The sequence below is a fragment of the Girardinichthys multiradiatus genome, chromosome 24 (genome assembly GCF_021462225.1).
Source record: "Girardinichthys multiradiatus isolate DD_20200921_A chromosome 24, DD_fGirMul_XY1, whole genome shotgun sequence".
Taxonomy (NCBI): domain Eukaryota; kingdom Metazoa; phylum Chordata; class Actinopteri; order Cyprinodontiformes; family Goodeidae; genus Girardinichthys; species Girardinichthys multiradiatus.
In genome coordinates, this window is record NC_061816.1 from 10,081,398 (window position 1) to 10,099,045 (window position 17,648).

Consider the following 17,648-nt stretch of genomic DNA (forward strand, 5'->3'; position numbering starts at 1 on the left):
CAGGGAACAGAACACGGGGGGAACAAATCTATAATTAATAATAATAATACAAACACAGTCAACAGAAGAGAATCTAGGAAACAGAACCCAGAAACGAGGACTTAAGAACTAACCAAACAGTAACAGAAAAAACACCTGACTAAATGTAACTAATTACAGAATCAAAACCACATATAATAAACTGAACATAACCTAAAAAATAAGACACCAGAACGGGAACTCAAAGACTAATCATACTGGACAGCAACCACCTAACTAAAACGTAAACAAATACAGAACCAAGAGACACACTGTGACAAGGAGTTTATTTTTGTAGGTCTATGACTGCCCCCATGTAGTCAAATTTGGCACAAAGTAGGTCATGCCATCAGTTTCACTTATAATTTTTAAACATCCTGCATGCCGAGTTGAGTAAGGCATTGCGTCTTCCTGTGCACTGGAACGAAAGGCAGACTATCAATCAGTGTGGGTATTAGATTGTACAGCAAATTGAGAAATATTTACGATATTTATAGCCATATATATACAGGGGTTGGACAATGAAACTGAAACACCTGTCATTTTAGTGTGGGAAGTTTCATGGCTAAATTGAACCAGCCTGGTAGCCAGTCTTCATTGATTGCCCATTGCACCAGTAAGAGCAGAGTGTGAAGGTTCAATTAGCAGGGTAAGAGCACAGTTTTGCTCAAAATATTGAAATGCACACAACATTATGGGTGACATACCAGAGTTCAAAAGAGGACAAATTGTTGGTGCACGTCTTGCTGGCGAATCTGTGACCAAGACAGCAAGTCTTTGTGATGTATCAAGAGCCACGGTATCCAGGGTAATGTCAGCATACCACCAAGAAGGACGAACCACATCCAACAGGATTAACTGTGGACGCAAGAGGAAGCTGTCTGAAAGGGATGTTCGGGTGCTAACCCGGATTGTATCCAAACAACATAAAACTACGGCTGCCCAAATCACGGCAGAATTAAATGTGCACCTCAACTCTCCTGTTTCCACCAGAACTGTCCGTCAGGAGCTCCACAGGGTCAATATACACGGCCAGGCTGCTATAGCCAAACCTTTGGTCACTCATGCCAATGCCAAACGTCGGTTTCAATGGTGCAAGGAGCACAAATCTTGGGCTGTGGACAATGTGAAACATGTATTGTTCTCTGATGAGTCCACCTTTACTGTTTTCCCCACATCCGGGAGATTTACGGTGTGGAGAAGCCCCAAAGAAGCGTATCAGTGATGGTTTGGGCTGCCATATCATGGCATTCCCTTGGCCCAATACTTGTGCTAGATGGGCAAGTCACTGCCAAGGACTACCGAACCATTCTTGAGGACCATGTGCATCCAATGGTTCAAACATTGTATCCTTAAGGCGGTGCCGTGTATCAGGATGACAATGCACCAATACACACAGCAAGACTGGTGAAAGATTGGTTTGATGAACATGAAAGTGAAGTTGAACATCTCCCATGGCCTGCACAGTCACCAGATCTAAATATTATTGAGCCACTTTGGGGTGTTTTGGAGGAGCGAGTCAGGAAATGTTTTCCTCCACCAGTATCACGTAGTGACCTGGCCACTATCCTGCAAGAAGAATGGCTTAAAATCCCTCTGACCACTGTGCAGGACTTGTATATGTCATTCCCAAGATGAATTGACGCTGTATTGGTCGCAAAAGGAGGCCCTACACCATACTAATAAATTATTGTGGTCTAAAACCAGGTGTTTCGGTTTCATTGTCCAACCCCTGTATATATATATATATATATATATATATATATATATATATATATATCGGTGGCGATTGCTCTTAGACTGCAAGGGAAGCTCATATCATTGACTAAATATGCACTATGAGGGAATACACAGCCTTTAATTCCTACCAGTCAAGTACGCAAAAGATACAGCAAAGATACTTCAAAAAATGTTTTTTATTTTTCTCCATAGGTTCTTTTACAATCAGTCACACTTAACACACATCCATGATGCGTCGGATGGAGCTGATTCTCATGATGTTGCTCATCCCCATCTCTCGCAGGCTCCTGTACTCTCCGGGCCTCACGTACATCATCCGGCCTCTGTAGTTGGTCTGCTCGAACATCAGCCAGTGGCCGTCCATCACGTTACAGGACTGGCAGTTGGACATGTAAAATCGATCTTGGAGGGACTCGCAGTCATCCATAAGCTCATGCATCTGGCCTCCAAAGTTCTCTCTTTCATAGATCCTCATCCTGAACTGTCCCCTGTGCTGTCAAAGGAAAGGAAAAATTGTGCTTTTAAGCAGTTCAGCCATCTTGGCTCACCAAGTCAGAACTCTTCCTTCAAAAGATAATAAAAATACCTTACCAAGGGAATGATACGACAGGAGCGGATGGTATCCATCATGGCCATACCCATCATGCCCATCATGTTTCCCATGTACTGAAAATCAGGGTACTCGCCCCTCCTTAGGAAGATCTGGTTACCCATGAAATTGGGGCGGTCGTACACCACAAAGCACCCGCTCTCTACCCTGCAGGAGTTGCAGCGATTCAGGTGCATGTGGACATCGGAGCAGTCACTGCTGCACTCATAGGAGCGGCCCTGGAAGCTCCTCTCCTCGTAGAAAATTATCTGCATCAAGGACACAGGAGAATGAGTGAGACAGTTCTGCATGTGTGCAGCAGGATTATGTGTTTGGATGAATTTTTTCATAGATGGCAAAGCCAATCAGAACCATTAATCTTTCCTTTTGCAGGATTTTTTAACATCATGTAAACAATGGCCAAATTTGATATTACCCTGCCCATGGTGGCGGTTTGCGTTTTTCCTAATGATGCCAACTGGCGTTGCTTTTATATACACCATCAGCTCCAGACCACCTAGCTCACCTTTGTTTAAAACATCATGACTCATCATGAGTTTCACGTGGCCTTGCTTTGATTTGTTTTTACAGTACACCTCAATAGTTATTCTATGTTAACTACAGTTAACATAGAAGGGGTTATGCCAGGTCGCAAAAAATAAATATCTGATGAATTTTTTATTTTCTATCACAAAAGGCTAAGGCTTTGTTGCTCTTCAGTCTACTCAAGCTTGTTGAAGTTTCAGTGTTATTACAGAGTTAATACTCATTCTTGCATTGCTTTACATTTGTCTTTTTTGGTAAATGGAGAAATTACGTTGTTGAATTTGTTGAACACAGGCATAAAAACAATATTCAGTTGAGAATAAATGGATTATTGCAGATTCTGATGTACACTGAAGTCTGCCACCCTATAGAGCAGCACTGTGCCACAATATAGAGTGATGACTCAAAGGTTTCAGCACAAGCCATGTGGAAATACTACAGCTGTGCAATGTATAAAAAGGGAAAGGGGTCCATGTTGGTGCCGTGCATCTCACAATTAGCTCACAATAATCATGACTATGGGGAGGGTATGTGAAATTTTCCAAAGTGAATTTGTGCTCATGATCAACTGACTAATAATTGCTCCTGTGTTTTTGCAGATCATATTCTATGAGGACAGGAACTTCCAGGGTCGCTCCTATGAGACCAGCAGCGACTGCCCGGAACTGACCTCCTACCTGAGCAGGTGTAACTCTTGCAGGGTGGAGAGCGGCCTCTTCATGGTCTACGAGAAACCCAATTTCATGGGCCACCAGATGCTGGTGAGGAGGGGCGAGTACCCTGACAACCAGCGGCTGATGGGAATGAGTACGAGCGACTGCATCCAATCCTGTCGCATGATCCCTATGGTAGGTGGATGACTTCTACGTCGTTAGGGCCCAGTTGCTCCACAGAAGGCACATAACACCTCAACGTTGTGAGTTAAGTTTGGTTTTCTGAACACAGTCCACCTACAGAGCTTCATATAATTTTATCTTCTCAATCTGAGAGAGTTACATTTTTAGAAGGAGGCTGAAAGATACCACTGAAAACCCTTTGAAGAAGACTTTTCACATCTACAGTTGAATCATCTTCTGACCACAGGCAGATGTGACTATTGTCCTTGCTCAGTACATGAACCCATAATGCCAGGTTTTAGCTCATCATTTCAGAGTATTTTCTCTCTCCACAGCACCAAGGACCCTTCCGAATGAGGATCTACGAGAGGGAGAATTTCGCAGGCCAGATGCACGAGCTGGTGGACGACTGCGAGAACACGATGGACCGCTTCCGCATGCCCGAGTGCCAGTCCTGCAACGTCATGGAGGGCCACTGGCTGATGTTCGAGCAGCCCACCTACAGGGGCAGGATGCTGTACCTGAGGCCAGGAGAGTACAGGAACCTGAGGGAGATGGGGATGACGAGGTTCAGCTCCATGAGGCGAATTATGGACACCTGTTAGCTCTGAAGTCCTAAATGTGACTGGTGATAAAAAATAAAGCAAGTTGAAATCCAGTTGTGTTTGTAGCTGCTTCTTATTCTGACCTCAACTAGAGATGTAAGGAAGTGTTTATTCCATTTCTGGTGTTTTTATGAGAACGTTCATTTTTAATATTTGTAAAAGTTCTTATTTAGTAGCAGAGAAATGAAAGTACAACTGAGCTTTTTATTAAAAAACATTTATATTTAAACAGTTCTTTTGAGAAATCCCACTAGCTGATAACAGGAACAGAACAAAACAAGAACGAGAGGAAGAACTAAAACGGCTCCATGCCGTAAAAACCTGAGCAGAACGTCTTACTCACTGCCATATGTGGACAATGTTGGCAAACTTTTCAGTTCAGCTTATTTATATTGTGCTCATAATAAATGTCGTCTTAAGGCTATTTAGAAGCCCAACTCGTCCACATCAGATCCGCTCACATAGGATACAATTCAAATCCAGCTCATTTGGGAATAGTCTACGTAGTCACATTCAATAAGGTCCTAATTATAAAACAATGCAAATAAATTCAGTTGATCATGTACTGGAAATAGGTAAAAAGTTATCTCTCATAGTTGCATGAGTCAAATCTGTCAGGATCTGCCATTTTGGGTTTTGTGTTTGTTTAGTTTCTCAGTTAGAGTTTCTGTGCTTGTTTACTGTTAGGTTATTTGTTCTTGTTGCATTCTTCTAGTTTATTAGTTCCCCTTTTCCCTTTGGCCTAAGACCCCTTTTTTGTTGTTATTTACCCAGTTGCTTGTTTCCCCTTAAGATTAGTTGTTCTTTCCCTGCCGAGCTCTTTAGTATAGTTCTTCATGTCCCTGCTTTGTCTAGTTAGTGTTCCTTCCAGATTTAGCCTTGTGTTTTATGTTTAAGTTTCCTTTCCCTAGAGTTGTCTTTAGTTTAGTTTAGTTTTCCCCTCCAGTCTCTGCATTCTCTAGCTCCCGTTTCCATAGTAACATATTCCCTCAGTTCCCTGCAGCCTGGTCCACATCTGTTTCGTGTTTCCCCTGATTACCTGCCTCCCTGTCTCATTGGTACATACTCTACTTCCCTCAGCTTATAAGCTCTCTAGTTTTCATTGTTCCCTGCTGGTTCCTTACGTTATCAACCCTTGCTATCTTCCAGAGTTTTTCCTTGTGGTTTATTTTCTGTTTTGCCTCCTGAACTTGTGCTTTTGGATAACATGCCTGTACTCTGCCTGCCTGCCTTCTGTAAGTCCACCTTCAGTTTCTTTATTAAACTTCATCTACTCACCATGCAGCCTCCTCGCCACATTCTGCATCCCGGTCCTGCCTCCAAACCCACAACACTGACAGTATCACTGATTTTGCAGCAATTGCTCATCTCAACCTATGTAGGTTATTATGTAAATATCTATTTTTGACATTTGTCTGTGTTTAAATAAGTTGGGTCAAACTTCATCTTGAACTGCATTTGCATGTGTTGATTTTTAATGTTTCAACACTTGCATCAAACTAGTGATACACAGTTAATTATGGCCTGAATTATTCACACCCAAGGAAGAATTAGATTTAGATTCATTCAACTGAAAACATTTGTATCTGAAAAATGAAACATGCATTAACAGTATAAAAGGAGTATGAATTAAAAAAAATTTATTTAGTTTTTTTTATTCACTTTTTTTTTTAAATGGCATGTCAAAAAGTATTTATACCCTTCTCAATAATTAAGGAAAAATATTGTCTTTACTGCATACAAGCCCTGCTTATACTGACTAGCTTTTTACATGTTTCCACTGTTATTCAGATTATTTATCTTTGCCATCACCCTAATCTTTAGCTTCCTCCACTGAATCTCTATCAGATTCAAGTCGGGACTCTGGACCTATAGCAGCAACAGCTTTCATTAAGCTGAACAGACACTCCAAACAAACAAAAGAAAATGAGAAAAACAACATCATGACTATTAAAAACTATGAAAAACACTCCCGCATTGATTAATTGTGCTTTTTGGATACTGTTCAGGTTATTTATTTCATGTATCCACTTTCTAGGATATTCTACTGACTATAAACACACTCAGCACTGTTGAAATATTTTGTTGTATTGTACACATGCCAAATAAATCAAAGCAATGGTACATTTATATATAGTTCTGGAAATATAGATTCAGGTAAAGTCCAAAGTGAATAAGTACAGTTATTTTCTCTTATAGCACTCATCCATGCTGTTTGCAGCTGACACCGATCCTTTAGTGTTCCAGCATGTGTTTGATTGAGACTCATCATCAAACAGGAACAAAGGCAAATCAAATGACACCAAGCTGTTTCTGCTGATATGCAAATCTAGCTCATTTGTGTATCAAAGACTTGCCACACTCTGCACATTTTGTTTATGGATAAATAGTTTGATGGGCCTGCAGTAACGAATCAGGTTTACAGTGCATCCAAATGGGGAAGGTAAGATAAAATCTTCTACTGCAGCAAAGCATTTAAAAAGCTTTATTCAACAGAAATACATATTTCTTTTTATTTCCCCCTCTCAGATCACGTTTTTTGAGGAGAAGAAATTCCAGGGTCGCTGCTACAACTGCAGCAGCGACTGCGCCGACCTGCACACACACTTCAGCCGCTGCAACTCCATCCGGGTGGAGAGCGGCGTGTGGGTGATCTATGAAAGGCCCAGCTACAAAGGTTTCCAGTACATCCTCAACCCGGGGGAGTACGCTGACAACCAGCAGTGGATGGCCTTCAGCGACAGCGTCAAATCCTGCCGTGCCGTGAAGAACGTGAGAGTCTGCATAGAGTCTGGATCCAAAAGATTTCACATGCTCAGGAGTTATGTCTGCAGAGACATTGATAAGACAGCAGGGCAGCAACTTCTGAGAAAGCTTGCATAGAAATTTTTAATTTCTTGAGGAAAGTTTGGATTTTTTTTAGTCCTGTTTCTGTTTCAGTCTCCCTGCATTTATTTGTAGCCATATAGCCTGAAACCTTGTAGCAGACAATCTATAAGTAGTAAGAAACATAATTATGTGAAAATATACACTTTGAATGTTATTTTCTTAGTTGAATTTAAAATTATTCTTGAAATTACCCTCTCTCCTACATTTGTTTTTAGATTTACGGTAGTTCTTGGAAGCTGAGGCTCTATGAGAGACCAGACTTTGGAGGGCAGGTGGTGGAGTGCTCTGACGACGTCCCTTCGGCGTACGATGCCTACAAAATGCGTGAGGCCTACTCCTGTGTGGTAACAGATGGCGCCTGGGTGTTTTATGACCTCCCCAACTACAGGGGGCATCAGTACCTCCTGGAGAGGGGAGAATACCGCCAGCACAGCGACTGGGGGGCATCATCTCCTGGCATCGGCTCCTTCCGCAGGATCACAGAGTTTTAATCCTTGGTCACAAAGCGATGGCAACCTCTTCTAAATGCCTACATAACAAATAAATTTAAAGCAAAGCCTGACTTGTGTCTTCATAGAGTTTAGGAAAAGTATCTTGTATTCCACTAATAGTATTTATAGAGTTCTGGGCACTCAATAAAAATACCAGGAAATCATGGCGATAAATGTCAATATTTGGGTTTTTAATCTTTTATTCGCACAAAACCCAACTTCAATGAAATTTTAAAAAAGGGATTTGGTGCCCGAGTCTGAAAAGTCTTTAATCTGCAGGGTTAAAGTTATACATACAGCTTCAAATAAAGAATTGTTTCCATGTCTTTGAAAAGCTAATTCAGACAATAATTCCATGATGGTATAGGTACAGTTCTGGTCAGAAGTTTGCAAACACTCATCTGCATGAAAGTCATGAAAATTTGTATGGACCGGGCTTTTAACATAGTTCATAAATTCTATCATCATTATGCTACTAACCTTGTGCAATGCACAAGCCCCTCTTGCAGCAACAAAGAGCCTCAGCATGATACTACCACCACCATGCTTGACAGTTGGTACGGTGTTCATAGGTTTGAAAGCCTCATCTTGACTCCTTCCAACATTCTAATTATCATTTTGGTTAAATAGCTCAACCTTTGCCTTGTTTGACCATAACACTTTTCTATAGAGGCTGGTAGCTTGGCTACAGGGACAATTGCTAATTTCAGTCGAATTTAAAGGTGTCTATTTTTAAACAGCACCTTTCTTGGCCTTACCCAATAATAATAATAATAAACGCGGGTTAATTTGGACAATAAAACTGGTGTTCCAGCATCTTCCAGCTTTAATAAAGCCTTTCTTCAGCCATGAGGTTCGCAGAGTCTTCCAGGACGAGTCCTGTTGATGGCAGGCATCAGGTTTGGGTTGTTTCTGAAAGACCTAACCAGTTTTCTTGTTTATGAGAATGACAGTTTAGTCACATGTGTCACATTCTGGATGTTCCGACAGGACAATAATGACAAACACACATTAAAAAGGGTTAGGAGACGGCTAAAGCAAGCTCACATTAAGCTTCTGGAACGGACCCAACCAGAGTCCTGATACATCAATTCCCTCCTGGAAACCAACCAATTTAAATGAGCTTCACCAGTTTTGATATGAAGAGTAGTTGAATATCTAGACAGAATTATGGCTACAACTGGTATGTCTCTACAGGAAGTGTAAGGTATTAGAGTTGCTGTAAGGGAATTTAGCACAGAATTAAGACAATATGTGCTTGGTTGATGTTTTTCTTTTTTTTTGTAACAATGCTTCTTGACAATTAATCTTATCCTGTGGAAAAGCCAGTTTACTTTCCATTCAATTATGCCACATTTGTAAGGTAAATGTGAGCTCTGCAGTAGATTGCATTATGTGCGGCACCCATAAAGACTTGTCTGGTCATATTAGACCAAAATTTAACTTTTTGTCCTCTATGCAAAACGCTGTGCGTGGTGTAAAACTGCCACATTCATCACCTTGAACACACCATCCCTATGGTGAAACACAGTGGTGGCGAGATCATGCTGTGGAGATGGGACTGTGGCTCAGTAGGAAGAGTAGTTGTCTTGCAATCAGAAGGTTGTGGGTTCGATTCCTGCCATATGTTGATGTGCCCCTGGTGCCTTGCACATTAAGTGCAAGGCACTTAACCTCAAGTTGCCTACCGATCTGCGTATCGATGTATGAATGTGTGAGCGTTAGTGATTGCGATTGGGTGAATGTGGTGTTAGTGTAAAGCGCATTGAGCGGTCTGCATGACTGGAAAAGTGCTATATAAGTTCAGTCCATTTACCATTTACAGGGAAGCTGGAGGTAAATCCTGGAAAATAACCTGCTGCAAAAGATAAGATTAAGGTGGCGGTTCACCTTCCAGCTGGATGATGACCTTAAACATACAGCCAGAGCTACAGTGACCTGGTTTAGATCAATGACCAACGCAAGGTCCAGACCTAAATCCATCTGAGAATCTGTTGGGAATCATGCACTACTTTGTATTGATTACAAAAAATCAAATAAAAACATTCAACCTAGTATTATCTGTTTACAAGTAGAAGTAAACAGTAAAACACTTATGCAAGGTTATGTTGGTGCAGTCCAGGATCTGTCTCTGGTGCCTTGCTAGCTCCCTGCTGGGTCACTGTATCATTTCTAGGTGCTTCACTACAACCCAAATGTCCTGCGGCGCCCTTGTTTTTGCCAGCACACTCTGCTGCATCCAGTGGCTTTGGGCTGCTTTGGACTTTGCATTTGTTTTGTTCGGGGAAACAGGACTCACTGCTTCAGAACAATGTGATCCGCCTGGATCAATTTTTGAATCGCTGATTGAAATTTCTAGTTTGCACAAAGCAAACCATGTGCTTGGCTTCATTGTTCTAGTTCTGTATAAAGAGAATACCGTGGCAGCTGTAATATTTTACTTAACACACCAAACATATTGTTATTAACTATGGAAAAGGTAATAATATTCTTATATATGTACACATGTTAGAGTCACAGGCTTAACCCGGTGGTTCTGTTTCAGATCATCTTCTACGAGGACAGAAACTTCCAGGGTCGATATCATGAAGGCAGCAACGACTTCAGCGACCTGCACACATATGTCAGTCGCTGCAACTCCATCAAAGTCCTGGGAGGGCTCTGGGTGGTCTACGAGAAACCAAACTACATGGGCCACCAGTATGTTCTGAGCCCAGGAGAGTATCCAGACTACCAGTACTGGCTGGGCATCAACAACGCAGTCAGGTCTTGTCGCATTGTTAGGCATGTAAGTTTACCAACAGGTTGTCAAAGTCAACTGAGCATGTTGTAGCTAACTTTCTTCTAGCACAAACAAGTCAAAGGACCAGTTTTCAGCATCTTTTCAGAGTGGATTTTCTTTGTTTTTCCTGCCAAGGTGGGGAATTCATGGAGGATGAAAATTTGGGAGAAGCCAAACTTTGAGGGTGAGTCTGTAGAGCTCTCAGACAACATGCCCACCCTTCATGAGCGCTGGCAGAGCCGCAACATCCAGTCCTGCAAAGTGTTCGAGGGGGCCTGGATCTTCTACGAGCAGGCCAACTACAGGGGGCGCCAGTACCTGCTGGAGAAGGGCGAGTACAGACGGTACTCGGAGTGGGGGGGCATGCAGCCCAATGTGGGCTCTGTGCGCCGATTGAAGAACTAAACTCTAAAATGCTCTGTATGCATCTTGGAAATAAAATAATGATAAAAATGACATGTCTTTTTGTTATCTGTTGTTATCTGTTGTCAACAATATGCATTACAGTTTTAGGATGTATCATGGTCTGTGCTCTAAAAACGTATTGGCCTCCTTACAGATTTATTTTTGCTGTTTTAACACTTTAATGTTAAATTAAAGCTGGAAGCAGGATTGAAGGCCCTCGCACCTTAGCGCAACTTGGCCTGTGCAACAACCGCGGGAGCCTGGCATCACCAGCTACGTGTGACCGACGAGGCTGCCATTAAGTTCCACACATCGCCACTAGGAGGGACTGTGAGCGGCATGTCATATGATCTTCGGTTATGCAGAGTTGTCATCTGGCGAGAAGCAATTAAAATTTGGGGGAAATCTGACCTTCCAGATGGAACCTGCACTGAGTTTTTTATTAGTGGGCGGAGCTGAAATGTCATGAACTGACTGTGGCAACATGCTCAGCAATGATCCCTGATGATGTATACAACATTTCAAGTGGATCCGGTGATGTATGAGGGAGATAGAGCACTTGAAATTTTCTAGGGGGCGCTGTAGATCCAAATTTCATTGTAATCCAATAGAGCTGTTTGGGGGCTGACAAAGATCAACCATATTCAGTTTGGAGTGAATCGGACCATGCATGTGTAATTTAGAGCCAAATTTATGGCCGTGGCGTGACATCAGAATTCGCCACGCTGTCATAGCCACACCCTCCAGCCAAACCAGTCAGTACTAGACAGAACTTAGACAATCATGTCATCTGTCACTCGGGACAGTTTCATGTTGATTAGGTGGAGGGTATCAAACATGAACCACACTAAGTGAAACATTACACTTCCTGTTGTCAGGGGGCGGTGCTTCGATGATGTCAGCATCTGATCAGTGAATATTGTTCAGGCCTAGAGGCAGATCAATCTCAGAAGGTTTCAGGTCTCTGTGACCTTCCTTGTTGGAGCTATATCAATTTTGTGTTTTATGGCAAGAAGTCATATTTTGAGGCGTGGCCACGCCCACACGCTTTCGTGTATCAAAAACCTTTTGATAACTTTTGATCCCCAATCCCTTAAGAGTTTACTGAGTGATTTTTAAGTCTCTAAGTCAAAAGCTGTAGGAGGAGTTCGCTCAGATATGCGGGCTAGAAACGCCCAAAACAGTGTCAAAATGACAACTTCAATCCAAGATAGCCGACTTCCTGTTGGGTTTGGACCAATGCTCCAAGAGACTTTTTTGTAGGTCCTGAGAAGATATATGTGTACCAAATTTCACATTCCTCGGTCAAAGCATGGCTTGGGGCTGATTTTGTTTTATTTTGTAGGGGGCGCTGTGGACGAATTAGGCCACGCCCACTGAATATGTCATCAGATCTCTGTTGGGCACTGGACAAGGATCAATCACATTGAATTTGGTGCAGATCAGATGATGTATGTGGAAATTAGATGGCGTGACGTCCAACTTCGCTGCGCCACCACGGCCACGCCCTTTTATGAAAAGTCAATGTGCTTCAAACAAAGTTAGACCCACTAGTTATCAGTCACCTGACACAGTTTGAAGCAGATTGAATGATTGAATGTAGAGAGCAACGACTTTTCCCAGTAAAAAAGTGACTTCCTGTTCTCAGCATATGACCTCATAGGATCGTCGGAAACCTGAAGGTCCTCCTTCATGCCAACTTTGGTGTGATTTGGCATTTCTTTGGGAAAGTTATTGCATTTTTCACTTTGGGCGCTAACGCCGTATTCGTGCCCCGGCCACGGCCCCTAAACATGGCCGAAAACTCACGATTTTGATAACTTTTAATCCCCCATGCCTTAACTGCATATTAACCAAATAGGAAGCCGATAGCTCAAAATCCCTAGGAGGAGTTTGTTAAAGTTCGAGGCGAATAAAAGTGAAAAACGGCCAAAAATTGGCATTTGACCCAAAATGGCCGACTTCCTGTGCGTTTTAGGGCATACCCCGAAGATACTTTTTTTCTTGGTTTGAGGAGCCCTACCCGTGTGCCAAATTTCAGATCTCTACGACTTACTATCTCACATTTGGGGGCGTGGCTAAGAGGTCAGGCCACGCCCACTGACGACCACATAAAAGAACAAAACTTTCACGCAGGGGACAATTTTGGGTAAAATCTTGTGAGTTTTGGTGCATGGCAAAGTCCCCAAATTGCCCTGCAAAGAGGCAACGGAAAAAAGAAAGAAAGAATAAGAAACACTACAATTACAATAGGCCCTTGCAGGCTTCCTGCTCGGGCCTAAAAATCAAACAAATTTCAACATAAGACAAAGAACACCTGATTAAAAAAAATCTATTTTTAAAAGATGATTTTATTTATAAGGAAAAAGCTTTCCAGCCCAACCTAGCTCTGTGTGAAAACATAATTGTCCCCTAAATCTAATAACTGGTTGTGCCACCCTCGACGGCAACAGATGCCATTGAGGGTTTGAGTCTTTACCATCGCTTCAGAGCAATTTTGGCCCACTTTTCCATGCACAATTGCACAATTCAGCCACATTGGAGTGCTGGCAGTCAGTTTGAAATCATGCTACTTTGTCTCAGTTAGATTTAGGTCTAGATTTGACTAGGCCAATTTAGCATCTTGAATTTCTAAAACTTTATTTTATTTATTCATATATTTTTGAACAGTTTTAGGTGGATTTATCAGGAATCCGCAGAATCAATGGTTCCATCAACTACAGCAAGTCTTATTTGTTCTTAAAAAGTGAAGCCATCCCAGACCATTACACTGCCACTACCACGTTTGATTCTATGTAATATGTTCTTTTTCTAAAAGGCTGCGTTAGTTTTATATTAGATCGATGATGCACACCTTCCAAAAACAGAATATTTTCCCCAAAGTCTTGGGGATCATTAAAATATTTTTGGCTGTTTGTATTCTTTTTGGTCAGCAGTGGATTTCACCTCAGATCTTTCCCACGGATGCCATTTTTACCCTATGCCTCTCTTAATGTTACATTGGGAACTCTGAGTTTGACTGAGACGAATAAGGCCCACAGTGCTTTTAGATGTCTCTCTGGGTTCTTCTGTGACCTCCTGGATGAGTCGTTGATGTACTTTTGGAGTAATTCCAGTTGCATGTTTCTCCATTTGTGAGTAAAGGCTCTCATTTTCATTTGCTGGAGTCCCAAAAACTTAGAAATGGTTTTGTAATTGTTCCCAGACTGGCAGAGGTTCCAATAGAGTTTCTGTAAGAGTCGTGATTTGTTGTTTTTTGAGATCTTTTGGCCTACTTCATGTTGTCAGACAGGTTCTTTTGATCTGAAATATTAAAAAATGACACACAAAAAAAAAGCCCAAACAGTTGAAAACCGTGAGGAGGCAAATATTTTTCACAACAATATATCTGTTGAATGGCATGAATGTTGAAAACTGATAGGTTTATGTAAAATATCAGCATCAACTCCAGCATCAAAAACCAACTCATGGAAAACAATTGCAGAATCAGCTGGTACAGTAATGGAGAGCTCATTTGAATGACAGCAATTGTGCTGGTATTGCATTTCATCAGCCTTTATATAAAGGTGGGTCGTCAGTGATGCACTGTGAATGAGGGGGGGGGCTTTAATTTGATTTGCTTTGGATGAACATAAGTTACCCTAATCATGGAGCACACAGGGAAGGTGAGTACTGGATCTTTTCTGTCGTAGTGAAGACCACTGTTTCTTAATAAATACCCTGCAACAGATCAATCTGTTTAACTGGATAGTTGCTTTAGACCAAAACGTTCCATGGTTGCGGTCAATAGGAGGATCAGTGCCTCTGTTTTAAGTAGAAAAGGTTCAGAACAAAAGTTGAATTTAATGAAGAAAACAATATTATTATTTTTTTACTTTTTTAAACACAGTTAATGTGGATCAAGCTTAATGGAAACAGTTTCAGAATACTGATATACAGTATATTATTGTTATTATTATGATTAGTAGTAGTAGCAGCAGTAGTACTATTTTGTAAAGTGCAGCATCAACATCAAAATACAAACTTCTTTTTATTTTCATACGTAAAAAAAATGCAATATATTAAAGGCCTAAAGTGTACAAATTCAATTTAAAAAGTAATTAAATAAACAATTAATAAATAATAATAAATAATTATTTGAAATACATACACATTGACACATTTTGTTTATTTTATAAATCCGTATAAAATAAGTAATACATTTTCAAAATTAGTATTTTGATTTATTTAGACTATTGGTTATTTTAATTTTTTATTAAAATAATTTTAATTCATATAAAAAATTTATTTTATGTATCTAAAGAATTAATTCAGTATTATTAAATATATAATTATTTCATTGTTTTCTATGCTACAGTAGTTCCTATAGCGATTTAAATTTCACTATGTATTTATTTACTTATTTGTTTAATCACATTGAATGTGGCATTTCTTTCCGTTTATAAGCATCTCTAAAACTGGTGATTCTCCTTTCTTACCACTGGAGGGCGTCAGTAAGCTCTAGCTTTCAGCCTAGTTTTAGAGCAAAAATTATTCAGAGGCACAAGAAATGACCGATTTATGACTGATTTGTGTTCATTGACACATTTTGTCACAGAAACATAGATGTAAAAGCATCATATAGTAGGGTGGATGTTAGAGCAAGTTCATCAAACCAAAGATTTACCTTGATTCTTTTGTTAAATTCAATTTGTGATTCTCTTTCTGCTTGCTTGCACTTTGGTACTGGCACTGTTAGTCATAGTTGTGGCTATAGAAGTTGTCCCTAACCCAAACTCCTGCTTTTAGATCTTCTTCTATGAGGACAATAACTTCCAGGGTCATTCCTTTGAATGCAGCAGCGACTGTTCTGAGCTCAGCTCCCACTTCAGCCGCTGCAACTCCATCCGAGTGGAGGGTGGCACCTGGGTTATCTATGAGAGACCACAATATATGGGCTACCAGTACATCCTGTTCAAAGGGGAGTACCCCATGTTCCAAAACTGGAATGGCTTCAATGACACCATCCGTTCCTGTCGCCTTATCAGATACGTAAGTCCTGGCAGATGTTTTTGGAAAAAGGTTTGGTTTCTTTTGAGGTGATTTTATCCGTATTGATACTATAGATGGTGGAGATGGTGGATAACAAAATAAAAGTCCCATATTCATGGTCATGAAGTTTCTTTTTAATCGATTTCTTGATTGCTTATCATCCAAGCCATCCAGCAGGCACAGGATCCGCATCTACGAACGTCCGGACTTCAGTGGCCAGATGATGGAGCTCAACGAAGAGCTGTCTGATATGCAGGACCGTTGGCGCCACAACGAGGTCCACTCAGCCCACGTCCAGGATGGGATCTGGATCTTCTATGAGCATCCAAACTACAGGGGACAGCAATACCTGCTGGAAAAAGGTGAATACAGGCGTCACTCTGAGTGGGGGGCTCTCCGTCCGACTGTAGGCTCCATTCGGCGTGTTGTGGACTTGTAGTCACAAATATGGCCTCTCCTTTAGCTGTACTAATTCCCTTTTCCTATCTTTTAGTTCTCACTTTTCCTGACTAAACCTTCATGCTAATAAAGTATAGACAAACTGCAATGGAATCAGTGTGTTTATTATTTATCATTTAAAAGTAAAATACAAAAATTAACATGGTAACATGCTGTTTATAGGAAAAAGATGAGGAGAAGACAGATATTTATCCTAGTGGTGGCATCTGATCATTTTTTTCTGTTTTTAATTAGTGTAACTTTTCAAACTCAGATATAAAATAATTTTTAAATATACTTGAAATTTGCAGTTAGTTGATTTTTTTTTTCTTTGTTGTAACAATGCTTTTAGGCATGAAATCTTCTACCACTGGAAGGCTTGTTGATTTCCACTTAAATGGAGACAAATGTATTTTTGTCATATCTGTCAGTCATAAAAAAATGAATATTTTTAAAGATACAAGAGCGCCACCTGTGTGGAGTTAGACATTATTCTGATGGAGTGACCTGAAGAGATACAAGATAAAGAAAGGTCAAATCTGGCATGTTTGTGTGCAATACAGCAGATATGGGCAAGTTTGGGTGTATGTCTAATTCCCTGTAGCTTTTTTAAGGTCAACACACATCTGATTTTGTTGAATGGCATGTTCTCTATTATACCATTTTGAAGAGTAGCTAAGAGAAATTGGCCTTATTGTTACGTCATAACTGCTCACAAAATTAATGGCAAAACTAAAATACCGCATCCTAGATCTCAATTAATTAAATATTCTCATTGAAAAACTTCATTATTAACACAGTGGAATTGATTGAGAAGAAAATAACACAAAAATCATCAATGTAAATCAAAATTATTACACCATGGAAATCTGGATTTGGATTCAAACGCGATATGAAAGTGGAAAATAACGTGACGGGCTGATTCAGTGAATATTCCTCAAGACAAATCAAAATGAGGCTCAGTATTGCGTGTGGCCTCCATACACCTGTATGACCTCCTGATAACACCTGGGCATGCTCCTGATGAGACAGCGGATGGTCTCCTAAGGAATCTCTTCTCAGACCCGGATTAGAGCATCAGTTAGCTCCTGAACAGTCTTTGGTGCGATGTGGCGTTGGTGGATGGAGCGAGACATGTTGTCCCAGATGGGCTCAATTGGATTCAGGTCTGGGGAACAGGCGATAAAATATTAATCTATCTATACGCCTTTTTAATTTTATGAGTTAATTACAGCCATTTTTCAACTAACTATGATAATTAACCTCATAGGTAGTAGA

At 40.8% G+C, this 17,648-nt stretch overlaps 5 protein-coding genes across 5 annotated transcripts; 4 read left to right on the forward strand and 1 right to left on the reverse strand.

Annotated features, from left to right (window-relative positions):
• Positions 1-1,916: 1,916 nt before the first annotated feature.
• Positions 1,917-2,807, reverse strand: LOC124861723 (gamma-crystallin M3-like). The gene is made up of 3 exons (XM_047355650.1): positions 2,784-2,807; positions 2,350-2,616; positions 1,917-2,251 (listed from the first exon to the last, which is right to left on the reverse strand). The coding sequence occupies exons 1-3, from the start codon at positions 2,790-2,792 to the stop codon at positions 1,973-1,975; spliced, it is 555 nt and encodes a 184-aa protein (XP_047211606.1). The 5' UTR covers positions 2,793-2,807; the 3' UTR covers positions 1,917-1,972.
• A 562-nt stretch (positions 2,808-3,369) lies between these two features.
• Positions 3,370-4,387, forward strand: LOC124861715 (gamma-crystallin M3-like). Its single transcript, XM_047355641.1, has 3 exons — positions 3,370-3,420; positions 3,493-3,741; positions 4,065-4,387. Exons 1-3 carry the CDS (start codon positions 3,406-3,408, stop codon positions 4,332-4,334), a joined length of 534 nt encoding a protein of 177 aa, XP_047211597.1. The 5' UTR covers positions 3,370-3,405; the 3' UTR covers positions 4,335-4,387.
• Positions 4,388-5,457: 1,070 nt separating this feature from the next.
• LOC124861759 (gamma-crystallin M2-like) lies at positions 5,458-7,782 on the forward strand. The gene is made up of 4 exons (XM_047355695.1): positions 5,458-5,569; positions 6,534-6,777; positions 6,864-7,106; positions 7,439-7,782. Exons 2-4 carry the CDS (start codon positions 6,769-6,771, stop codon positions 7,712-7,714), a joined length of 528 nt encoding a protein of 175 aa, XP_047211651.1. The 5' UTR covers positions 5,458-5,569; positions 6,534-6,768; the 3' UTR covers positions 7,715-7,782.
• Positions 7,783-10,149: 2,367 nt separating this feature from the next.
• LOC124861858 (gamma-crystallin S-1-like) lies at positions 10,150-10,907 on the forward strand. Its single transcript, XM_047355810.1, has 3 exons — positions 10,150-10,193; positions 10,260-10,502; positions 10,632-10,907. The coding sequence occupies exons 1-3, from the start codon at positions 10,185-10,187 to the stop codon at positions 10,899-10,901; spliced, it is 522 nt and encodes a 173-aa protein (XP_047211766.1). The 5' UTR covers positions 10,150-10,184; the 3' UTR covers positions 10,902-10,907.
• A 3,580-nt stretch (positions 10,908-14,487) lies between these two features.
• LOC124861815 (gamma-crystallin M2-like) lies at positions 14,488-16,479 on the forward strand. Its single transcript, XM_047355767.1, has 3 exons — positions 14,488-14,566; positions 15,690-15,932; positions 16,099-16,479. Exons 1-3 carry the CDS (start codon positions 14,549-14,551, stop codon positions 16,369-16,371), a joined length of 534 nt encoding a protein of 177 aa, XP_047211723.1. The 5' UTR covers positions 14,488-14,548; the 3' UTR covers positions 16,372-16,479.
• Positions 16,480-17,648: the final 1,169 nt, after the last annotated feature.